This window comes from Alexandromys fortis, unplaced genomic scaffold (assembly GCF_014885135.2).
Source record: "Alexandromys fortis isolate MF-2015 unplaced genomic scaffold, M_Fortis_MF-2015_v1.1 scaffold_150, whole genome shotgun sequence".
Classification (NCBI taxonomy): domain Eukaryota; kingdom Metazoa; phylum Chordata; class Mammalia; order Rodentia; family Cricetidae; genus Alexandromys; species Alexandromys fortis.
The window spans coordinates 567,053-592,058 of record NW_026068027.1 but is presented as its reverse complement, the minus strand read 5'-3'; the positions used below and the strand labels follow the sequence as shown (position 1 = coordinate 592,058).

Here is a 25,006-nt window from a genome sequence, read left to right as displayed (position 1 = left end):
CCTGGAACTTGCTCTGTAGACCAGGCTGGCCTCAATCAGACTCACAGCAATCCTCCTGCCTCTGCCTCCCGAGTGCTGGGATTAAAGGCCTGCGCCACCACCGCCCGGCTCTATTTATTATTTTAACTCTCCCGTGTTCTCACTACCGTTGCTTTACGAAGTCACTGCCTGCTCATATTCACCCTGTGGCTTCCAAATAAATCCTTTGTTCATTTTCATTTCTAGCATTTTCTTTCTCGGTTTAACTTCCTTCTTCCTGACGTACCTTCTTTAGCAGTCCATTCAGGAAGACTGAGGATAGTAAACTCATTCTTGTCTGGGAAGAGAAAATCCCCTAACTCTGAATGATGATTAAGTTAGGGGATCAGTTGCTACAGCCCCTCCCACAGCCCTCTGACCTGACTCAGCTGGGGACCATCTCTGTGTCAGACTCAGACATGTCTGATGGAGCCCCCAGGGCTAACAACTGACAGGGTGCAGAATATTAGAGCCTCTGAAGCTGGCTTTCCTCATGTTATCCCCTCCTTCAAGGATTAAACTTCTCTCTCCTCCTTTCTTTCCCTTCCCACTCCCTCCCTCCCTTCCTCCCCCTCCTGATGGATATCTTAATAAACATCTTTTCCTAGTGGCTTTCCTTTCCCCATATCTCAAGTCCACTTCCCAGCTGTGGTTTCCTGCCCAGCCTACTAATTCTCTGTGCTAAAATGCCTAGGGTCTGTGGTTGTGGACGCAAAGACACCGCTGTCTGTAGAGTCCCGGGGTTGGCTCTTGGTCTTATCCTTGCTCCTTTCACTCTAGGCTTTTTCCTAACACCTTATTTTTTTAATTTAATTTTTTGAGACAAGGTTTCTCTGTGTAGCCCTGGCTGTCCTGGAACTCCCTCTGTAGACCAGTCTGGCCTTGAACTCAGAGATTCACCTGTCTCCTGAGAGCTGGGATTAAAGGTATACACCTCCATGTCCCAGCTCATTTATAATACAAAGCTTGGGGGCAGCTGAGTATTAAAAAAGTGTCCTATGTTGCTCAGCACTTTGAAAGGCGTTCCCTTTCAAAGTAGAGTTACAGATGGTTGTGAGCCACCGTGTGGGTGCTGGGAGTGGAACCAGGTCCTCTGGAAGAGCAGCCAGTGCTCTTAACCACTGAGCCATTTCCCAGGTCCCCAGCAGGAAGCAAGAAGGATATTCTTTTCTTTTCTTTCTTTTTTTTTATTAATTCGTACTTTCCTACTTCCTTTATGTATGCTTCTTTTTCTTTCTTTCTTTCTTTCTTTTTTTTTTTTTTTTTGATTTTTGAGACAGGGTTTCTCCATAGCTTTTTGCTTCCTGTCCTGGAACTAGCTCTTGTAGACCAGGCTGGCCTCGAACTCACAGAGATCCGCCTGCCTCTGCCTCCAGAGTGCTGGGATTAAAGGCATGCACCACCACCACCCGGCCCTTTATGTATGTTTCTAAGACTTGATTTCTGCTTTTATAATTGATTTTTTATTGAGCTCTACATTTTTCTCTGCTCCCCTCCCTATCTCTCCCATCCCCTTCAACCCTCTCCCAAGGTCCCCATGCTCCCAATTTGTTCAGGAGGTCTTGTCTTTTTCTACTACCCATGTAGATTAGATCTATGTATGTCTTTCTTAGGGTCCTTATTGTTGTCTAGGTTCTCTTGGATTGTGATTTGTAGGCTGGTTTTCTTTGCTTTATGCTTAAAGCCCACTTATAATTGTCTTTCTGGGTCTGGGTTACCTCACTCAAAATGATGTTTTCTAGCTTCGTCCATTTGCCTGCAAAATTCAAGATGTCGTTATTTTTTTTTCTGCTGTGTAGTACTCCATTGTGTAAATGTACCACATTTTTCTTATCCATTCTTTGGTCGAGGGGCATTTAGGTTGTTTTCAGGTTCTGGCCATGACAAACAAAGCTGCTATAAACATAGTTGAGCACATGTCCTTGTGGCATGATTGAGCGTCCTTTGGATATATACCCCAAAGTGGTATTACTGGCTCTTGAGGAAGGCTGTTTCCTAATTTTCTGAGAAATCGCCACACTGACATCCAAAGGGGAGGAAGGATATTTTAACGAGACACCCGGGCCTCTCTCTTTCGCTATCAGGCTATTGAGACAATTCCTAAGAAACTGGAGTTTCCCCAGTAATCTTATACTGAGAAAGGGAAAGGTGGAAGCCAGAGGAGAAACTGGCCTCTCAGGAAAATATTTCACACAGTTCTGACAACTTGTAAGACTATTTTACAGGAGAGACTGGAGTCAGGACAAAGCAGGTCGGTGATGGGTGGACCACACCTTAATCAAGACTGCTTAGTTATATGTCTCCTGCCCTCTATTTAAACCCAATCTCCTGTCAGAACCTCAAAGATGGATTCAGGGTGTGTGTGTGGGGTGGGATTACTGGACCTCCTTGTTCCGCTTCCCAGTGTAGTCACACAGAATAAATCTTCTGCCCTTCCTTACAGTGTGCCTCTTTATTTTTTTTTTTTAGTTGATGACAAAAATACAAAGCTATCCTTTATTATTTATGCCATAAATTTAAAAACATGCTTCTGTACTGCTGAAACGGAAACAACATTGTTTGGAGAGCCGAGCTGATGAAACATTAAAATCCAAAGTATCAGAATCCAGTGTTAGCTGCCCTGACGACTGCAGCTTCCCATCGCCACCGGTGTCAGACAAGTGCAACACTCCAAGGTTTAAGACACAATTCAAACAGCGTTTAAAAATAAGTGTTTCATACACATGAGGAAATATTTAAAAGAAAAATAATCACATCATTTGTGGTACATACTGGAAAATAGCAAAATGTCATTTTCCAAAATAGTCATTTCTTTATTGCATCCCCAATCTATTATAGCCAATTTCAGAAACATACCTCAAACATAAAGGTGTGCTATATGAAAATGCTCTCTATTTGACAGAATAAATTGATAATGTAGAATGTAATTTTCTGTTCTGTTGTTAACAACTGTGCAAAAACAACTCAGCACCCATTAATCTAAAGTTAATTCAGGTGAGCATAAGGTGGTAACCAATACATTTTGGTTCAAAATAGAGTTCATACAACTATATAAAGAACACTGTCTCAACAATTCATCTTCAGACTTTGCAGATGTAATGACAACAAAGAGACCTTTAAGATAAAGCCAGGCAAATGTCCATTGTCTCCTGTTGTAGATGCCGTGGAACTCACTCAGTGTTTGTGAGAGTGTGACACCTACAGTGTCAGCCCAGACTAGATAGATCACTGCCACCCTCCTCTCACCCCCAGTGTGCCTCTTTAATTGGTCTACTGAGGACGGATGGCCAAGGCTTGCTTACTAGTTTTCTAGAGTCAGATTCAGACCCCAGCTACTCTGGTAACAGAAACATTAAGGACAAATCTTGCCTCTTCCATTCTTTTTCTTTCCTTGACTGGTTGTGCTGGCTAGTTTTACGTCAGCTTGATGCAAGCTAACATCACCAGAGAGAGGTTTCTTCAATTAAGAAAATGCCTCCTTAAGATCAGGCTGTAGACAAGCTTGTAGGGCATTTTTATTAGTGGTTGATGGGGGAGGGGCCAGTCCTTTGCAGGTGGTGCCATCCCTGGGCTGGTGGTCTTGGGTTCTTTAGGAAGGCTGGCTGGGCAAGGCAGTAAGCAGCACTCTTCCATGGCCTCTGCATCAGCTCCTGCTTCCTGGTTTGAGCTCCTGTCCTGACTTCAATCAGTGATGAACAGCTCAATAAACCCTTTCTTCCCAACTTGCTTTTTGGTCATGGTGTTTCATCACCACGCTAAGATACCTCACTAAGATAAGACACCTAGCTAAGATGGTAGAAAGGGAACAGGGGAGTGTGAGATGTGGGAAGGGGGAAGATGCGACCTAGTGGTTCTCCAGAGTGTTTAGGGCAGGTGGGTACTGAGAAGCAATGAAGGGGGCTGCTCCTAAATGCTCAGCTTAGTGCCAGGTATCCCACTGCGAGGGAATCCCCTACTGACCTTGCTCCCCGACCCGCTCCTCATCTCCTCCCCCCCCTTGTACCTCTCCTCTCTGGGAAAGGATTAGTTAGTCAGAGCTTGCTGAGAATAGGCTTTGGGGAATAGGTGTGTGTGCAGATGTATGTTACTGTGCATGTGTGTGTTTGTGGAGTGCCTGTGTGTGTGCACAGATGTATGTTAGTATGCGCATGTGTGTGTGTAGTGTATGTGTGTATACAGATGTATGTTACTGTGTGTGTGGAGTGTATGTGTGTGCAGATGTATGTTAGTGTGCATGCGTGTGCAGATATATGTTAGTATATGTGTATGTATGTGTGTGTGTAGTGTATGTACAGATGTATGTTAGTGTGTGGAGTGTATGTGTGTGCAGATGTATGTTAGTGTGTGTGTGTATGTGTGTGTGTACAGATGTATGTTAGTGTGTGTGTGTGTGTCACTCTTTGTGGGAGTATCAGAATGAAACCATCATTTCCACCCATCTCCCTTTCCAAAGTTTGAGCTTGTGACCAGGATTTTTATCTTCTGTTGTTTGTTTTGAAAGAGGGTCTCTCTATGTAGTCCTGGCTGTCCTGGAGCTTGCTAGGGAGGCCAGGCTGGCTTCAAACTCATAGAAGTCTTCCTGCCTCTGCCCGCTGCCTGCTGGGATCAACGACACGTGCTTCCATGCCCGACCCACAGCCTTTGTCTTTAACCTGTTCATAAAACACTGGCTAGGGTCCAAAAAGGCTGTTTTCATGAGATCTGGCCTGGATTTTTCATACCTGCGGGTCACGGGGACATGTTCACATACTTCCTCTCACCTGGCTAAGCTGGTTCCGGTAGAGGTGTTATTTTAAAACCCCCTGGGATTTAGCCCTGGAAGTTGGATCCAGGAGCCATGTTGCTGTAATCTGATTCTCTCCCCTAGCCTGGACCCTGCTGTCACCGGGAACCTACTGCTCCTGGTCTTGGTTGTCTGTGGGGGCACTCAGGGGGTCTCAGGGACCAAACCGAACTGTGGTGGTGTGGCAGCTTCCCGGAGCTCTCCCTCCTGGCTCTTTAGGCCTTATCAGCCTGGAAGTACTTCTGCTACTGCTTCCTGCCATTGTTTTCCCGTTGGTCATTAAGAGAAGGCCAGTGCCCTGTTGTGGCGGCTCCCAGCTATCGTGGTGCAGAGGGCTGGGTCCTTGGCCACAGCCTGGGCTTTATCTCCCTGACTGTGGGGACTTTGCAGTCCCTGGGCTGCTTGACAGCAAGACTGCTCAGAGCCTGAGCCGGTCCATCCAGTGGTTGCTGAGAACATGACCTAAGAGTGCTGGAACTACTGCGCAGGGACCAAGTTGCTCAAGGGACCTTGGAGAGAAAGTCCCTATCCGCAAGGGGAAGGTATGATGGCTCAGTCGTGGGAGGGAGGTACAAGGCTGACCCTAGCCCCTGAGGTACAAGGCTGACCCTCGCCCCTGAGGTACTGACTGGGGTTCCTATGCCTGGAGCAGAAGGGGTTTGTTTGGAGAGATGATTAGAAGCTAGCCTTATTCTAATGTCCTTTCTCTCCTTACTACTGGATTCTGCTTTTCTTGCTGAAGAGGCTTACCAGCCTGGCAGGACTTAGATGAGATTGACAGTCACTTTCCCCTCCCCTCCTGGGTACCAGCTGGGAGCCACTGATGCTCCAGTGTGTTGGGAGGACAGGAGAGAGGGGCACCTGCTTTGTGACCCAGTTTTGACTATATAAAGGAACAAAGGGTTCAGTTCCCATTCATGAGATGCTGGATTTCTCCCTCTTCATTGGTTTGAATGGGCATTATGTGGGAAGAGTGATTTTCTGACTGCCTCAGGTGGCACCGTCTGTGTTTCCTGTAACTTTCTTCAGAAGAGAGGGACTGGGGCACAGGCTCTGAGTGTTGGGACGCTGTGCTCTGTCAGCTCCTGTCTGGTGGGCTGTGGTCTGAGGCACATTGCAGAGAAATTTCCTCAGATCCAGGACTGTTAGTCCCCTGTCCCCTTGTCAAGGGCATTCAGCAAACATTGCTTGAGCATGTACTGGGTGCTGAGTCTCCTTGCAGATCCTGGGGACATTGGTGAGAGAGACAGTCCCTGTTCTAAAGGTGCTCATGGCCTAGGGCAGAGGGCTAATAAGTATTCAGTGGTGGCCTCTGACTGGTCTGCGAGTCTGATTCTGATGGTAGCAACAGATGCGCCAGCTCCTTCTCTTCCTAGTTGGGTGCCCAGCATGGTGACTGAGTGGCATTATGTTTCAGCTGCTGAAGGGCTGTGGGGACCTGGGATACCAGGCTAGCCTTGACAGGAGAAGAGAGACAGAAGCTCCTCGTCCCAGGTGGTCCTGTCACTAGTGTCGCTACCCAGCAATGTAGGGTAGGGCTCCCCTAGATTGTTGCTTTTAGCATTTTGGGCACTAGTTCTCCATGTTCAAGGGAGGCATGGGGAGCCACTGAGGACACACACACACACACACACACACACACACACACACACCATTTTTATTTATTTTTTATTTGAGATGAGGTTTCTCTGTGTAGCTCTGACTGTCCTGCAACTTGCTCTGTAGACCATACTGGCCTTGAACTTACAGAGACCCACCTGCCTCTGCCCCTTGCGTGCTGGGATTAAAGGCATGCACCATCATCACCAGGCAAGGATATATATATATATATACATATATAAATTTTTTGGCTTAAGAAAATGCCACATTGCTGGATGTGTTGACAGTAGCTTGTCCCAGCAGCCATCTTTCTGGGCAGTGAGAACCAGCTCATTTCTTTTCCCTTTATTTTGCAGATGAATCGTGCCAGGTTTGAAATCTGGCTGCTTGCTCTGGTCCTCACCTGGCCAGGTAGGTACCAAATGCTTTATATCCTTACCCTTGCCCAAGGCTACTGGGAACACCTCCTTCCAGGACTCAATACATGTATCGGAGTGCATCCGTGCTCAGTCTGTGTTAGATTTGTGACTTTAAGTCAGTGGTCGCCTCTTATGACAGTTATACAGAACATCCTGTTTCTGATTTATGCCCCTCCCCACCCCTGCCAACTGAATATCTGAAGAGACAAGGTGGCACAGAACTGTCCCATGTGGCAGGAGCACAGAATGGGAGAGACAGGATCTAAGCCTTGTAGACATGTGGTCATCTCGTTGAACTTCCCATGGCATAGATGAGGGGGTTGCCGGTCAGAGAGGAGACGCCACTGCACCAGAGTCCCACAGAGCCAGCGTCAGAGGACTGGGTTCTAGGCCTCCCTCCCCACTTCTCACCACACTGCTTGTTCTTCTCTTCTTCCCTCACTGAGATTCAGAGTTTGGGAAGGCCAGCAGTGCCTTCTGACCATGTGCCATGAAGCAGAGTGAAGAGATAACCGCTGGAACGCCCAGTGATGGACCACGGATGACTCTAACTCCTCTGTGTTTGCTTCTCTAGTCTTACAATTTTCTCTTTTTATAATTTAAAATTGTTATTATAAATCCACACTCATGGTACTCAACTGCTTTCCTTCCTTCCTTCTTTCCTTTCTTCCTTCCTTCCTTTAATTTTTTTAAAGAAAACAAATTATCTCTTTTCATTTTATATATCAGTCCTCTCCCTCTCCTCCTCCAATTCCCTCTACCTATCCACCTCACCCCTATCCACTCCTCAGAAAGAGTAAGGCACATTGCTAATGGGCAACATTGCCTAAGTCAGTAAGTTTCACTATAATGAATATAGATCCCAGAAAATTTTTTCTCCATTATTGTCCCGAGTCTGGGGTCATGCTCACAGGCAAGGGGAAATGGAAAATTCTTCGTTGTTTCTATTTTCTGTCATTTGTGATTTCATTTCTATGAGCCTAGAGAGCTTTGGGCTGATGGTCGCATCATGCTCATCTGTGCAATCTTCCTTCAGGGACCGTCTGCACAGAAAAGACTCAGGACCGCCCATCGACGGCCCGATGCAGCCTCTTTGGGGATGACTTCATTAACACCTTTGATGAGACCCTGTACAGCTTTGCTGGAGGCTGCAGTTACCTCCTGGCTGGGGACTGCCACAAACGCTCCTTCTCCATTCTTGGTGAGTCCTGGTTACCCATGGCAGGATCTCAGAACAGGGGCAGCTGAGCTGGGGGAGGGTTCCAACTCTCATGACGCACCTGAGATTGTAGAGGGCAGTGGCCTTCCCATGACACCTTTCCCTTGAGGACAATGGTCTTTCCATGATGGCGCCTTCCCTGAGTCTGGTGTGAGGGTCTGTCTATGCTGCTTTAGTGATTGTGTCCAGTGCTGTGGGTCCAGACAACATTCCAGGAGTTCAAAATTACAGAGAAAAAGGATGATGTCGAAGAGCTTGAGACGTGTGGAATTCGGAATTAAGAGGTTGAACACTGTTGTTTTATCTTTGGCACAGTGTCTGTACCTTAATCTTCTGCTATTTTAGTCAACAATTGCGACTCTGCCATTACTGGCCTGCTTCTCCGGCAGCAGCCCAGCTGCGCAGGCCACAGCCTGGTGGGGATTCTATTCCCATTGAGTCTGCCTGTGCTGCTAAAGGTAGCTTGAACTAAATCTCTATCCTTCTGTTTATAAAGAAGACTTGAGATTCAAAAGCTGGGGTGAAAACTTGCTAGCTCAGAGAGGTTTAGGAGTACCTCGCTAACCTTCTTTCCCTGCTGGCATCTCTAAAAAAAGAGAGTGTCCTTCTGTTCTGCCAAAACAAGAAAGACTGTGCCACTCCAACTCCCTCTCTACTACTTCCTGTGCATCTCTCTATCTTCCCTGGATGCCCTCTGATGCCCTATGCTTGATTTTGTCAACTAGTTGCTAACTCAGCGTCCTGACCCAAGATTAATTTTATATAATTAATGCAAATGTAAACTCAGGGTTCACAAAATGACTGAATATCCCCCAACATTTTCCCCATTTGTCTAAACAACAAAAAGGAAAGGTTTTAACTCTAACACAGTAAAATGATATACAATAAGAACCCTTAATCAAGTAAGGATTACAATCACGATGTCTAGTCCATTTATATTTGGCAAATTCAAAGAAACTACTCTATTATCTATCCTATCTTAGTGATTGCAAAGTTTTGTACATATTCACTTTCTATTATAATGTGTATTACTAACCCAAAACTATTTTCTTAGATCTCAAAGCATTTTCTTAAACAATAAGCTTTTCTGCCTCACAACCTTATATACTTTATATCTCTTTTGTGAGTCTCTATTCTGAATGTGGTAACAAGGAAAACTGTAACTTTATCTTGTTATTAACTCCACTGGAGACCCGAGAAGGATATAATATCACCTGAGTAAACAGGAAGTGCAGAGCAAACAACCTCTGAAACCATAGAAATAACAGAAACAGCTGGCTGCCTGGATTCATTTTCATGTGGTCATCTAGTTAGACTTCTTATAGCATAGATGAGGAGGTTGCTGGTCAGAGAGGAGACACCACTGCATTCACCTTTGTCCTACAGGCTTAGACTATCTAACAGACTTTTCTGTAAAACAGCAGTTTTGAAGGACTGTCCTACCTTGGCAAAGTCCGACAGTTGCCTTCTTTTGTGTCCTACTCATTCAGTTTGGACAGCATACTGTCAGCAACTGAGGCAAGGGCAGTTTCTCACCCAGGGGCTAACTTTGCCACAACAAAAGCAAGCTACATATGGAGGTTGTTCAATGTCATCATCCTTTTATTAAGTAAATTGGTGCTGCCAGGAACAGACTTGTCTCACTCTCATGGGTTATTAAAACATCTTAAATGCCATATTCTATAGGTCTCTGAAGTGTTTGAAGACCACCTATCTAAAATCTATCTCTGTTTAACTTTGAAAACATCTAACTTAACTACAAGTTTGATTATTATATATGACTAACTTAAATGTATTTCTTGTAATGGTCTGTCCTGTCCCTTTATGAGACAAGCCCCACCCACTCCCTCCCTTCCACTGGGGCAAGCAGATCTTCCTTCCACTTCCAGCCTGAGTTCATTCTTTTCCTCCCCCTTCTCTCTGTTTCAAAGGTAGGTTCTCCTCTCCTCTCCTCTCCTCTCCTCTCCTCTCCTCTCCTCTCCTCTCCTCTCCTCTCCTCTCCTCTTCCCACTCTCCATTCTGAGGTTAACATATCTTTAAAATATACAGACTGATTTAATTCAGCAGCTTTTTTTTATCTAGTCTCTCTCTGTAGTCCTTGTTCTTTTTCATTAGCATTAAAAAATTTAAAGTCAATAAAGTACTGTGTAATCTATCTCTGGGGTATCTTAATTACTCCTTTCTGTTTATATTTTAAATTTATTTATCTTATGTGCATTGGTGTTTTTCCATGGGTGTCAGGTCCCTGGAACTGGAATTATAGGCAGTAGCCAGCTGCCATGTGGGTACTGGGAATTGAACCCTGGTCCTCTGGAAGAGTAGCCAGTGTTCTTAACCACTGAGCCATCTCTCCAGTCCCCTCTTTTCTGTTTATTAAGTGTATCTTTTAAAGTGAGATCAGATCTTTCTATAACTGCTTGTCCTGTAGGATTATGTGGTATACCTGTAATATGCTTTATGTGGTAATATGCAAAAAAGTGTTTCATTTTATTAGAGACATAAACTGGAGCATTGTCAGTCTTAATTTGTACAGGTATCCCCATGATGATCATAACTTTTAATAAATGTGTAGTTACAGAATCCTTCTTTTCAAAATTTAAAGCAGTTGCCTATTGGAATAATGAATATGTATCTATGGTATGGTGCACATATTTTAATTCTGAAATATGAAACACATCCATTTGCCAAATTTCATTTCTTTGAGTAACTTTTGGTATATTTCTTGCAGGTAATGGAATTTGATTATACAAAGAACAAGTAGGACGTTTTCTTGTAACTTCCTTGGCTTGTTGTGAAGTGATAGAAAAATCTTTTTTCAAACCTTTGTTGTTAGCATGGTGTTTCTTATGAAATTCTGAGGCATCTAACACATTTCCTACCAATAGCTGATCACTTTTATCATTAATTTGTGCTAGAGGGCCTGGGTAGATCTGATATGTGTTATATACAAAGGGTGATTTCTATTTTTGATTACCCATTGTAGTAGAATTAACAAAGTTAATTCTAAATCATCTGGAATAAGTTCAGCAATTTCAATATGTAAAATAACTCTTTGCATATTGAGAGTCTGGAACTATATTAAGAGGTTCTGAAGAATCTAATAATACCATGAGAATAGCATATAATTCTGATTTCTGAATGGAATCATGAGGGCCTTGAGCCACTTTACTTAGTTCTCCTGAGTATAACCTGCTTTTCCTGATTTATTTGCATCAGTATAGAACATAGGGGTTCCAGAAATTGATGTTCCCTGTACATTGTGAGGAAGTATCTAACTATTTCTATTTATAAACTGAAGTCTCTTGCTTTTGGGATATTTATTGCTAATCTCTCCCCCAAATTGCTGCAAGCTCCTTGCCAATGTTCATTTTCTGCCCAAAATGAGTAAATTTCAGCATTAGTAAAAGGTATTACATTTTTTTCTGGGTCTATTTCTGCTAATTGATGAGGTCTTAATTTTCCTTTCAGAATCAGTTCAGAAACTTTTTCTACATAGGTCTTTAATATTTTTTCTCTTTGTGTGGTAAAATATCCAATTGAAGATATTATCTTCTCTCTGCATAAGAATTCCTGTAGGAGAATGAGTAGAAGGTAGAATAACCAGACCACAGTCGAGCTCTGGCTCTAAGCTATCCACATGTATATTCTATAATTTCTTTTCTACCAGTAATTCTCTCTCAGCTTCAGCTTCAGTTTATAGTTTTCTTGCACTATTTAAGTCCTTACCACGTCATAAAGTTTGAAATAAATTACGTAGTTCTTGATCTGCTAGTCCAATTGTGGGCCACAGCCAATTACTTATCTCCCAGAAATTCTTGAAATTTATTAATTGTTCATAATTGATCTCTCCTGATTTGTACTTTCTGTGGTTGAATTTTCTATAAACTTATATCCTAAATAATTAATAGAATCTCCTCTTTGTGTTTTTTCAGGAGCAAATTTGTAATCCCCAACAAGGCAAAATTCTTTTTTTTTTTTTTAACTTCATCAAACATTTTTCTAAAGCATCTGTCTCTGAATCAACTGATTTCATCCATATAGCGGTAAATTATAGATTGAGGAAACTGATTAAAAATCCTTTCCAATGGCTGTTGTACAAAATATTGACACAAAATAGGGCTGTTTAACATCCTTTATGAAAGAATCAAAATGTGATCATTAAATATAGACTGTCTTTGCAAAGCAGCATGCTGGCCCTCACTGGGAAGCCAGTCTTGGCAATTTTCAGTAGCTCTAGCCCTCCTCATTGTTCTATGACAGAGCTTCCTCTCTCCACCATGTTTTCCATTGTAACTGAGGACCAACTTCTAGTACTGCTGTAACTAAGTATTTCCAGTCTTGTGGAATAATTCTGTTCCTAGTTGCCCATGAATTTAATTTCTGCTTCACAAAGGATAAATGCAAACCATTTCTTTTGGCTTTTTGAGACAGGGTTTCTCTGTAGCTCTGGAGACTGTCCTGGATCTAGGTCTTGTAGATCAGGTTGGCCTTGAACTCACAGAGATCTGCCTGTCCCTGCCTCCTTAGTGCTGGGATTAAAGGCATACACCATCACTGCCTAGCTAGGACCACATTCTTAAATCTCTTCAAACCTAACATTTCTACAGAATTCCAGATAACTTCTGCATAGCCTTGGGAGCACCTATCATCTGGTGGTCATTTTTGCATGGCAACTGGATAAATTAATGTTGGTGTTCTAATAACTTTAGGCTGTTCCTCTTAATTTTCACAATGCAATTGAATAGTAGGTTTTGCTTTAAAATCCTTTGTTTGCATTTGAGTATTTTTCTTGTTTTCATTAGTAGGTCTTTCTAAAGCTTGTATCATGAATAATAAGTCCTAAGACTTGTATCTTATCACCCAATTTTTTCTTATTTTCATTAATAAGTCTTTCTAAAGCTTGCATTTTAGTAGTTAAATTATTATATTTGACAATTTTCAAACCATTTTTTATGATTTTTTTAATTCCACATTTTAAAGGATAAGTATTAATTACCAAACTGATAATAATTGGAATCAACAACATGCCAGTCTCAGGTACGTCATTTACCCCCTCATTTAAATTTTTCTTTATCAAACCATCCATAGTAGCACAAAAGGGCCCTAGTGCCCTGCATTGTGATGGTCCCCATTCTTAACTTGGGAAAGATTTTTCTTTCTAATATTATTTAACTCTTTTCTAAAGGACTTCCCAGGCATCTCACCAAATCTGCTGATTTCTCAGGTTGTCTGTCTTGTCAGTGGCAAACTCAGGCCCCTTCTGCAGTTTCTAAGCTTAAGCCTGCTTTCCAGAGGCTCCGGGAGCAACTGTGGCAGAGCCAACTGCTGTGACTTCTCTGTCTGTGTGGTCGTGCCACAGGTTGGAGTGTCAAATGTTTTATCTTCAGCATAGTGGCTATGTTGTAACCTACTGGTATTTCAGCCAGCAATTGTGACTCTGCAGTTACTGGCCTGCTTCTCTGGCAGAGCCTGGCTACTCAGGCCACAGCTTGGAGGGAATTCTGTTCCCACAGACTCTGACTCTGCCGTTGCTGCTAAAGGTAGCTCGAACTAGATCTCTATCATTCTGTTTATAAACAATGCTTGAGAATCAAAGGCTGGGGTGAAAACCTGCTAGTGCAGAGAGGTTGAGTAGTACCTAGCTAACCTTCTCTCCTTGCTGGCGTCTCCAAAAACAGAGAGCTTCCTTTGGCTCCACCAAACAAAAGAACCTGTGTCACTCCAAATCCCTTCCTACTACTTCCTTTGCATCTCTCTATCTCTTCAGATACCCTCTGATGCTCTATGATTGCTTGTGACAACTAGTTGCTAACTCAGTCTCCTGACCCAAGGTGAATCTTAACTAACACAAATGCAAATCCAGGGTTCAAAGTGTGATTGAATATCTCCCAACAGAATATTTCCTAAGTTGCCAGAAAAATGCCAATAGTCTATCCGTGTTGTGTTTGGATTCTCACTGCAGCTGTGGGAAGTAGGTATGATCATCTCTGAATATGAATGAAGGACTGCTTCCAAAGAAGGTGGCTTCATCCTTCCTAGGAGAAGCTGGACCCCAGTCTCAGTCTGTTCAAGTTGAGGGAGAGTGCTCCCTAAAGTCGGAGGCAGTAACAGAGAACTAGGGTATAAGAACTAATCTGTTGTGATGTGTGAGGTGGGGATGCTGTAAACCCAGCAAAGGGGTCCTCTGCCTTGGGAATGCTGGGCTCACAAATGCACACCCCTGCATCTGGCTTTTAAAGGTGGGTTCTGGGGCTGGAGAGATGTCTCAGCTGTTAAAGGCTAGGCTCACAACTAAAAATATAAAAATATCCCACAGATAAAGGTGGGATCTGGGGTTCAAACTTCTGTCTGTGGGCTTGCTTGCTTGCACAGCAGGTGTTTTTTCCTTTTTGAAACACCTCCTCAGTCCTCTTCCCCCCCCACTCCCCAAACTGGCCCAGTGGGATTCCCATAGATATTGGGCTATGTGGGTAAATACCAGGACAGACTCCCAGGGTAGGCCCTAGTCTCAAGAGAGCTGAGAGCTGAAAGGAGCCTGACACAGGGTTGGTGGCATGCACGACCTTGCTTGACACATGGGTTGGAGAGCTCCCATGGTGGCTTCTCCGTCAGTCATGCTGTGGATGCATGTGCCGTTCTCTGGATCCAGCATGTGTTGAGCTGTTTGGAAAGGAGTAGGCTGACTGCGGCCATGGCTGTGAGATCCCCTGATTCGGTGAGGCCCAAGCTGGGCTTGAAGTGGAGCATCTCCCACTTTAACCTTTTGAGTATTGGGGTTATAGGTGTGCACCAACTCCCCTGGCTTCCTCCCGCTTCTGAGATGCTCTCCAGTTTTCTGTTACACAAGCTGGAGTCATCTGAGAGGGGGGAATCTCAATTGATAAAAGGCCTCTATAATATCTGGCTGTAGGAAGGCTCATAGGACATTTTCCTAGATAGTGATTGATGGGGGAGGGGCCACCCCATTCTGGGTGGAGCCACACCTGGGCTGGTGGTCCTTGCTTCTATAAGAGAGCAGGCTGAGCAAGCCACGAGGAGCAAGCCAGTAAGCAGCACCCTCCGTGGTCTCCACATCAGCTCCTGCCTCCAGGTTCTACCCTGTTTGAGTTCCTGTCTTGACTTCCTTTGGTGATAAACAGTGCTGTGGAAGTGTGAGCCAAAACAAAATAAAATAGAAACAAACAAACAACTCCCCCACCCCCAAAACCCTTTCATCCTCAGCTTACTTTTTGGTCATGGTGTTTCTTCGCAGTAATAGAAATCCTAAGACACTTTTTTTTTTCCTCTGTAGCTTTGGAGTTTGTCCTGGAACTAGCGCTTGTAGACCAGGCTGGCCTTGAACTCATAGAGATCCACCTGCCTCTGCTTCCTAAGTGCTGGGATTAAAGGCGTGCACCACCACCACCTGGTTCCTAAGACACTCTCTTAGGGTATCTGCGTCTCTCCACGTTCCCTGTGCTCTAGGAGTCCCCCAAGGGCAAGGACAATATCTTGTTCCTCTTTCTTTTCTGTTGTTGAGTGGGATCTCTGCCAACAACAACTAGAGAAAGATCTGTGAAGCCTGGTGTTGTGTTGTATTAAAGCAGTGGTTCCCAACCTGTAGGTCATGACCTCTTTCTGGGCTGAATGACCCTTTAACAGGAGTTGCCAAGACCTTCAGATAACACACATATTTATATTACAATTCACAACAGTAGCAAGATTACAGTTATGAAGTAGCAATAAAAATTTTATGGCTGGGTTTCACCACCACATGAGGAACTGTCTTAAAGGGTCACAGTATTAGGAAGGTTAAGAATCAAGTATTCACGTGCAGTGGTGATGCACGCCTTTAATCCCAGCACTCTAAGAGGCAGAGGCAGGAGGATCTCTGTGAGTTTGAGGCCAGCCTGGTCTATAGAGCGAGTTCCAGGACAGCCAGGGCTACACAGAGAAACCTTGTGGTGTATCTCCCCACTCCCCAAAAGCAAAGTAACATTTAGGAGCCTTGAGTGCAGGGCTTGGGTTAGCTGGAGAGGACAGGGAGGTTTTCCATGCACTGGGGGAAGAATGAGCCAGGGAGAGGCAGGAGGAAGGGAGTGTTCCTTGTGAGGAGCCGGGGTGGCGATGACTAAGCCTGGAGAGATCACCCAGGGGACTTCTACAGCTATTGCTTGGTTTTAACCCCTAAGTTCTGATTCCAAAAGCTTGGGAATGAGACCAAGAAGCTCATGTCTGGTCATTTCCCTGCTGCTGGAGCTGGGGCTTATGCGGACCAAATGTTGAGAAGCATGGGGTTTGTCTGAGTTAGGGCTGCTATTGCTGTGATGAACACCATGACCAAGGCATCTAGGGGTTATTCAGCTGATACTTTCACACCATAGTTTGTCATCAAAGCAAGTCAGGATGGGAACTCAAGCAGGGTAGGAACCTGGAGGCAGGAGCTAGTGCAGAGGCCATGGGGGGTGCTGCTTACTGGCTTGCTCCTCTTGGCTTACTCAGCCTGCTTTCTTATAGAACCCAGGGCCACTCACCCAGGGACCACCACCCACAATGGGTTGGGCCCATCCCCATCAATTACTGTTTAAGAAAAAGCCATCTAGGCCTGCTTATGACCTGATCTTATGGAGGCATTTTCTTAAGTGAGGTTCCCTCCTCTCAGATGACTTTAGCTCATGTCAAGCTGAAATAAAACTATCAGGCACTAGACTGTAATTATGGGTGAGTGGATGAAGCTGAAGTACAGGGTTTTGAATCTGATTGGCTGTGTGTCTTTGTTCCTTACCTATTGCTGTGAAGAGATACTTTGACCAAGGTAAAGTATAGAAGAAACATTTTATTAAGGCTTACAATTCCATAGGGTGAAGCTATGACCATCATGACCAGGACCATGGAAGCAGTCAGGCACGCAGGTGCGGGTCTGGAACAGTAGCAGGGGGCTTACATCCTCATCTGCAGGTAGGAAGCAGAAGGAGGGAGGGAGAGCCAACTGAGAGTGCCATGGCTTTTGGAACTTCAGCACTCACCCCCCAGTAAGACACTTCTTCCAACAAGGACATACCTTCTAATCCTTCCAAATAATTCCACCAGCTAGGGACCAAGTATTCAAATATATGAACCTATGCGGGGCACTCTCGTTCAAACCACCACAGGGTGTCTGCTCCATTCATCAGACTAGAAGGAAGCAGGGTGGAAACTTATACAGCAAGGAAGGGTCAGAAAGAGCTAGAGTACTGGTGAAGGGTGCTGAGAAGTGTCTTAGTCACTGTTGAGGTGTTGTGAAGAGACACCGTGACCACAGCAACTCTTATAAAGGACAGTGTTTAATTGGGGCTGGCTTACAGTTTCAGAGGTTTAGTTCACCATCCTCATGGTGGGGAGCTTGGCAGCACATAGGCAGACGTGGTGCTGGGGAAGGAGCTGAGAGTTCTACATCCGGATCTGCAGGGAGCAGGAAGAGACACTGGGCCTGGCTTGAGCACTTTGAAACCCCAAAACCCAACCCCAGAGACATATTTCCTTCAACAAGACCACACCTCCTAAACCCTGTCAATTGGTACCATGCCCTAATGACCATTCAAATCTATGAGATTGGGGGGTGGGGCGGGGAGGGACGTTCTTACTTAATCCAGCACACCCAGAGATATGGGAAGCAAGGATTGTGTGGCTGGGTCACAGTCACAAGATTGTAGGAGGAGGGCCTGCCTGCTTGTTTGTCCCAGCCACCTAGAACCAAAAGTAACCACACAGAAACTATATTAATTATAACACTGCTTGGCCCATTAGCTCTTGCTTTTTATTGGCTAACTCCTACATCTTAATTTAACCCATTTCTATTAATCTGTGTATTACCACAAGGTCTTGGCCTACCAGCAAAGTTCCAGCACTTCTATCTCTGGCGGCAGATCCATGGTGTCTCTCCCTGACTCCGCCCTTCTTCCTCCCAGCATTCAGTTCTGTCTTACCTGCCTACCTAAGTTCTACCCTATCAACAGGCCAAGGCAGTTTCTTTATTCATTAACCAAGAAAAGCAACACACAGTCTGAAGGCCCTCCCACACCACAAGATGGGAGCTACAAAAGGCCAGAGACATCCTCAGGATGTAACAAGCTATGGAAGCCACCCTAAACACTGGGCTGTGTGTGTGTGTGTGTGTGTGTGTGTGTGTGGGTGTCCCACCTTGCTTCAGAAGCAACAGCTAGGGACTAGTTTAGGAGAGCAAAATCTCCTCCCACCCCAAGTAGGAGGCAGGAACTCAGGTCTGCCACTGAGGTGGCCCCAGTGTGTATTCTAAGGGAACTCTCTCTACTTAACCATCATGGCAGAGAGGTACAGACATCCTACCTGATGACCGTGGGCACTGGTGCATCAGGATGGAAGGGTAGGAGTAGCAGAAGATTGTTTAGACTGTCTCTTTAAAAGATCTTTATTTTTATTTGTATGTGTGACTGTATGCCATGAGGATGCTGGGACCCGCAAGTTCCTAGAGCTACAGAGTTACCTGGTAGAGGCATTGGGGGGGGGTACATGCTCCTTACTGCTGAGCCATCTCCCCAGCCTCGACACAAGGTTTTGTCAAGGGAAACAGTTATCACTCAGTTTTCTACCCGATGGCTTCAGATTCAGGGAGGGAGACACTGATGCCCTGGAGGGGGTTGCTGCCTTGGATCTGTCTGCTTTAGCTTTGCTCTGCTGTGGCCCCTGCCTGGAGACAGGTTAGTAAGCAATACACATGGAATCTTAGGACCAGGCCATACCTTGACAAAAGCCAGTTAAAGAAGGATTCCTTTTGGCTCAGAACTGCCTACAAAGGGTAGTCACAAGGTCAGAAGCACGAGGCAGCTGGTCACACAGCATCCACAACTGGGAAACAGAGAACAACAGGTGCTATTGACAAAGACCTTTGCTCTTTCTTGTTCAGTTCAGGACCCAACCCAGGATATGAGGACAATTATGTTTAGGGTGGGTTTTTCCACTTCAGCGAGCCCAACCAAGACAATCCTTCTTAGGCATGCTCACAGACCAGCCTAATCTAGATACTCCTTCCCAGAGGCTTCTTTTCTAGATGGTTCTAGAATCTCTTAAGTCCACAGCTGAGAGTAACCATCACACCCACTTTGACTACTTGGCTCTAGTTAGCACTGGGTTCATCAACTTGGGTCAATCGGCTTATATTCCCTAGGACTTGGAGGCTATGCTTCTAGGGGGATCTGGAAGTGTAGAAAGAGTCATAAACCCTTCTCCATCAGAGTTCCCAGGGAAATGACAGTCTTTTCAGTCTCCTGGCTTTAAGGTTCAGGCAGTGTGAGGCGCAGGTGAAATCAGCTCTTTGAAAATGTGATCTGGTATCCAAACTATGTTACAAAAGCATCTGGGCCATCGTAGAACGTCCATTTATTGAATTCTCACGTCAGAGTCACACACTGCCGGCCCTCAGTGAACTTCTGTCAAGGTCAGGTTTTCTTTCGTGGTAACCCCTCCTGCTACCACACAAGGCTGTACCACAGGCCCAGCCTCGTGGCTTTTCCGTTTCTTTGTTTTGGTTATCCAGGAGGCATTTTGAGATTCAAGGAAGGTCCACACACTTCTAGATATCCCTGTTGATTCCCCACTGGTTTAGGATTCTTATCTCATGACAACTTGCTCCTCTCAAGGGTCCACATCAGTCTTCTGGAAGCTGTGGCTCAGAACTGGTTGTAGTGCAAAAGATTGATTTGTGGATTGGCATTTCCACCCAAATCCCACTATAACATCAGAAAGACGGGTGGTAACTTCTGTGGGTATTAGTGGTGTGTGGGAGACAGCTGGAGCTGTGTCGGGGATGGGACTAGAGTCCCGGGTCAAGGGAAGGAACCTGAGCCTTGGGCCCTAGGTTTCGTTTCTAGGTCCAGGATCATTTTGTGCTCAATTGTTCTCCAGTGACATCCGGTTTCCTTGGTTCTAAATCATTTACATTCCTCTCTGCGTGTTTGTGGGCCTTGTTCATATCCTGGGTAAAGTGTTTGTGTCTGCACTTGAAAGCCCACTTGATAGTAAGGGGAGCTCTCCTGTGAGCAGGGTCCCGAGCCAAGGTTTCCTGTCTTCTGCGGTGAACATAGGACCCCCGAGAGACCCGGGAGTCCTGATTCCTCCTGCTCTGTAGAACCTTCTCTTTCTGACTCATGGCCGCAAGATCTGGCTCTCAAATTAGCCCAAGGAGAACCAAGAGCAACCGGAACTCTGCTGAGTCACTTCCACAGTCCAAGCTTCAACTTTTGTGTTCTGGGTCAGAGCAGAACTGGGTTAGGCGTCTGGGTGGAGATCTCCCTGCTGCAGATTCGTGGTTGCTACAGTCGTGTTCCTTAGAAAGGCAGTGTCTGAGTGTCTCTCTGATGTCTGAGAGTGACTCCTATATGCTTCAGACGGGACAGGATGTTTCCTGCACCCACCGATGGCTGGCCTGAGGGTTGATGGCTCACAGCTCACTGAGCATTTTGTTCAAGGCCAGCTAGGAGCCTGGCTTGTTTGTCTTTCTTCTTGGTGGACACCCAGCCCCTCCTTTCCCAGTAACACTAGGAAGTGCTGCCTTGGAGGTTTATGGTGGAGTTCCCTTGTGGGGTCAGTGGACACTTGGAGCAGCCTGCTTTCCTGATGGTATGTAGCATCTGCAGCAAGGGAACAGGGGAATGAGAAGGAAGGAGCTTAGCGAGCCTGTTGGTGTCAGTGGGTTGCTGACCCCGCGGCACCGAGAGATCCTGGTTACGCAGCTTCATCTTGCCAGAAGACACGAGACTGGGATCAGAAGACTTGTGTGTTCTGTTCCAGGTGAACAGTGTAAACCATTCTTAGTCGGAGTGGTTTCCCCACAGAGGACAACTGCCAGTGTCTGGGTACATGCTACTGTTCTGCCCAGATCACGGAGTCCCCCCAAAACCAACAAGGAGACTTAAGTCCCATATGTAAAAACAAAGAGCCTTTATTCAAGTTCGAATTCGGACTCTCCATGTGTCCAATGCATTGGCACGATCAGAGAGCCTGGAGCTCAGTTCGGATGGATTTTTTATAATAGCAAAGGTTGGGGTGAGGGATTTCTACGGTTCAGGACCCCTGACGTTTGTCTAGGAGTGTCCTGGTGAAAAGGAATGGGTTTGTGCTGGGCTAGGGACATCAGGTCTACATCCTGTCTACAATGGTTGGAGTTCCAGGGTGGTGCCTGGGTGGTCTCAGTTTGTAGTTTTTTTCTGGAGTAAGGTGTTGCCTTAGGGTAAACTGCGTCTCAGGCCTGCTTGCTTGGTTTCTATGAAGCCTGTCTTGGCAAGTGTGTACCAAACTGCCCTGGGTCCTACACTACAGATATCTAGTGTAGGGTCAGGATGCTGCTACTTATTCTGCCATTAGTAGTGGGCCCTGTAGCAGAGTATCCAGCCTCCAGTCAATGGTGGTGAGATGGTGAATCAGGGTGCATATTTAAGCCTCCTTTTCTCTGACGGTAATATGGTATCTATTTTCCTCAGGTTTGATGGTACATGCACAAAATCCTCACACTTGGAAGGGTAAGGTGGCCTTGAGTTCAAGCCAAGCCTTTGCTAAACAGTGAGATGCTGTCTCTTGAAGGAAAGAATAAAGAAAGGAAGGGGAAAGGAAGGAAGAAAGGATCCAGTTGAGGTCATTGTTGTTCAAACTGAGCTATAAGTCATGGCTGTAACTAGCATTTGCAAAGAATAGCGAATGTCAGAAAACTTCAGCGTGAGTGGCACAGGAAAGGGTGGAAACAGAAACCCTGTCCTGGATCATGAAGAAAGTCTGGTTTGACTGTGACACTTAGTAGCCTCTTATCCAGATGGCCTCTGAGACCCTCCCCACTGTCATAGCGTGTCCTTTAAATACCGCTAATCCCCAGGCCACTCAGCAGCGGGTGTGGGCCAGCTGCTAAGCTTCTCCACAGTTCTGCCTTCACTGAAGGTCCCAGTGCTAAACCCGACCTGACCCTACATTGGATTTCTGATGTCTCTGAGTGGCAGATGGGGCCTGGTTACCATAACCAAATTACCCACTTCAGGACCCCCTATTGTAACAATAGGTGAAGATCCTGGGCTACCAGCTCTGCCCTGCTCACATCCCGCTCACCTTGACACTACCGTTCCCTGGACTTCCTGATTCTGTCCTGGGGCCCCCAGCAAGCCCTTCAAATGTTGTGCTGTAGGGCTGGTGACTCTCAGGGTCACCACCGGGGATCCACATTCCACAGCTTTTATTACACAAAGTTTGTCCTCTTTCTTGTCGCTTTTATGTGTAAGGTAACTTGGAAACAACTGGTCCACTTTCCCTTTTGTTCTAGAAAAAGTTATGCTGTATAGCTCAGGTTGGCCTGGAACTTGTGTAGCCCAGGTTGGCCTGGAACTCATGTAGCTCAGATTGGCCTGGAACTCATGTAGCTCATGTTGGACTGGAATTTGAGTAGCTCAGGTTAGACTGCCTTCCCAGGACTGGGATTAAAGCCATGTACCATCACCACCTGGGAAGAGAGTACTCACTCTTTAGAAGGATTCTCAGGCTGAGGAGATGGCTCAGCAGTTAAGAGCCCATGTTGTGTTTTCAGAGAAGATGTGCATACCCACCTCCCTGCCTCGAACTCTCACACATAGATGTAATTCAAAGAAAATCTTTAAAAAAAATCTGTTTTCAGTAAAAGTGCAGAGCAGGCCAGACGTTCAGTTTCGAACCCTGTGACTGGGCTGAACGAGGACAATTAGGAGACTGGAGCTGGCTGTGTTGTCTGTTCTAGCATCATTCAGTAAAACCATGAGCTGAGTGCTGGGGTCTCAGATCACGAAGGACAAGACACAGAACAGCGATGAGCGCATTCAGTTGACATAAAGCAGTTACTGGCTGTAGAGCTATCTGCTCCCCCTCTCTGCCTCCCCCCACTTCTCTGTCTCACTCTCCTGCATCATCGTTTACTTGTTTGTTTGTTTACTCATGTGTGATGTGTGGAGGTCAGAGGACGTCTAATGGGGGTCAGTTCTTTTCTTCCGACGCGTGGGTCTGGGGATCCATCTCAGGTTATCCAGTTTGGCCGCATACTTTACCCGCCGAGCCATCTTAATAGCTGTCTCTCCTGTTTTCTCAGAAGGTTGGGTGGACATCCTAGTTTCTGCTTGGTAGCATTTTGATTTCTACACCGGGTCGGTCAAACCTGGTGTAGAAGCTCAATTCAAGCAGATGATAGTTAATGTTTTGTTTAATGAGTTTGGCACCTCTCTTTCATCCTGGCTGCGTTGCTGTGAGGCTCTGCAGAGCGGCCTCTTCAGGAGGTGAAGGGGCTCTGTCTTTAGCTTGCTTTACCAGTGGTCCAGACTATGGTGGCAACATCCCAGATCAGCAGACCTCCCCAAGTCTTCTGTGGGCGTGACTCCACAAGCTTCCTTGAGGGTTCTTTACTGAGGAGCTAAAGGTCACGGCCTCCATTCCTCTGGAAGATGAAGATGTATTCACTCCTCCCCAAGGCTAGTCTTCCACCTGATTTTATGCCCTACTCTCTCTGAGGCATTTGACTTTTGGCTGGCTTCACTTAATTTCCTCCAATTTCTGTCTCCAGGGCTCCAGACTCAGGTTCTCTCTTGACACTTCTTCTTCCTTATCTGTTACACAGCCTGTTGTCTTTGAGTACCCAGACATGGTGTTTCTGCAGATCATCTCTGGACTGCTATGTTTTGAGAATGGGTAATGCCTAACCAATTTACTCTCTTCCATCCCGGCTTCCATTCCCGTTGTCTCTGTGTCTGCCCCTCCCAGCCTTTTTACCAGGCATTTGGCCATACAAACATCACTAGTGGAGATAGCAGTAGTTTATTGAGCCCCTGTTCAGTTCTCCCACACTCTGTAAATTTCTCACATGAAACCATGTGCAGTTAAACAGTGGGGCTCGAGTCCCCATTTTGGACAAACACCACATAGATTCTGGCCTGGTGTCTCCTAAGATAGCAGCACTGTGGGAAAGTACTGGGTGCCAGCTGCTCACACTATTTGTCTTTGTGGCCAGACAACGTGGGTCTTAGTCTTACTCTGAGATGACAAACTTCTAGAAGTCCATTGAGGACTGTGCATCAGAACTTTCAGACAGAGAGTAAGATGAAGGAGTGGGCTTTTCAGAGATTTTTGTTGCTCCTTTGTTGAGTCTTTTGGGAGTTTTCCCATGGAGATTACAGAGGCAATAGTAACAAATTTATTAATTTTGGGGTATATTTTTTTTTTCCTTTCAGGAAACTTCCAAGATGGCAAGAGAGTGAGCCTGTCTGTGTATCTTGGAGAGTTTTTTGACATCCATTTGTTTGCCAATGGCACCGTCATGCAGGGGGACCGAAGGTAAGTCAGGAACTTTCCAACCAAAGGTGTCCACTTGGATAGGACCCGGGGTCCTGTCTCATACATTCCTCACCCCACCCTAATTTAATGTAGGAAACGGGGCTCAGAGACGGGGCTTATACATGCCCAAGGAAGTAAGTAGTGGGGCTGCTGAAGGCAAGGTCTCTGCAGCACTGGGCTAGGATCCTCGATCATTGGGCAGCGCTATCTGAAGCCTGTAACCCGGGGTTGGCTAGGAAGGCTGGCAAGATCCAGAAACCCAATGAGGTTGTCTTTTTTTTCTCCAGCATCTCCATGCCCTATGCCTCCGAAGGGCTCTATCTAGAAACCGAGGCTGGGTACTACAAGCTTTCAAGTGAGGCCTATGGTTTTGTGGCTAGAATTGACGGTGATGGCAACTTCCAAGTCCTGATGTCAGACAGACACTTCAACAAGACCTGTGGGCTGTGTGGTGACTTTAACATTTTTGCTGAAGATGACTTTAGGATGCAGGAAGGTAAGCTATTGTTTGAAGTATCTATAGGGTTTTCAACCTGCTAACTTGATATCTGTTGACTCTTGTTCATAATCCATTGAATTTGTGTTTCATAATTTTGACTGTAAGCTTATCTTTAGAAGGGTTTTATGCTGAATTTTCAATCTGCT

General features: G+C 45.6%; 1 protein-coding gene across 3 annotated transcripts in view; it reads left to right on the top strand.

Moving 5' to 3' along the window:
• The first annotated feature begins 5,087 nt into the window (after positions 1-5,087).
• Vwf (von Willebrand factor) overlaps positions 5,088-25,006 on the top strand; it is a 148,847-nt gene continuing 128,928 nt past the window's right edge. For all 3 annotated transcript variants that reach the window (XM_050164059.1, XM_050164058.1, XM_050164057.1), the window contains exons 1-5: positions 5,088-5,343; positions 6,757-6,811; positions 7,856-8,020; positions 24,259-24,361; positions 24,649-24,857. In XM_050164059.1, the coding sequence (XP_050020016.1) occupies positions 6,757-6,811; positions 7,856-8,020; positions 24,259-24,361; positions 24,649-24,857 (532 nt within the window). In that variant the 5' untranslated portion in view covers positions 5,088-5,343. The remainder of the gene's footprint in view (positions 5,344-6,756; positions 6,812-7,855; positions 8,021-24,258; positions 24,362-24,648; positions 24,858-25,006) is intronic.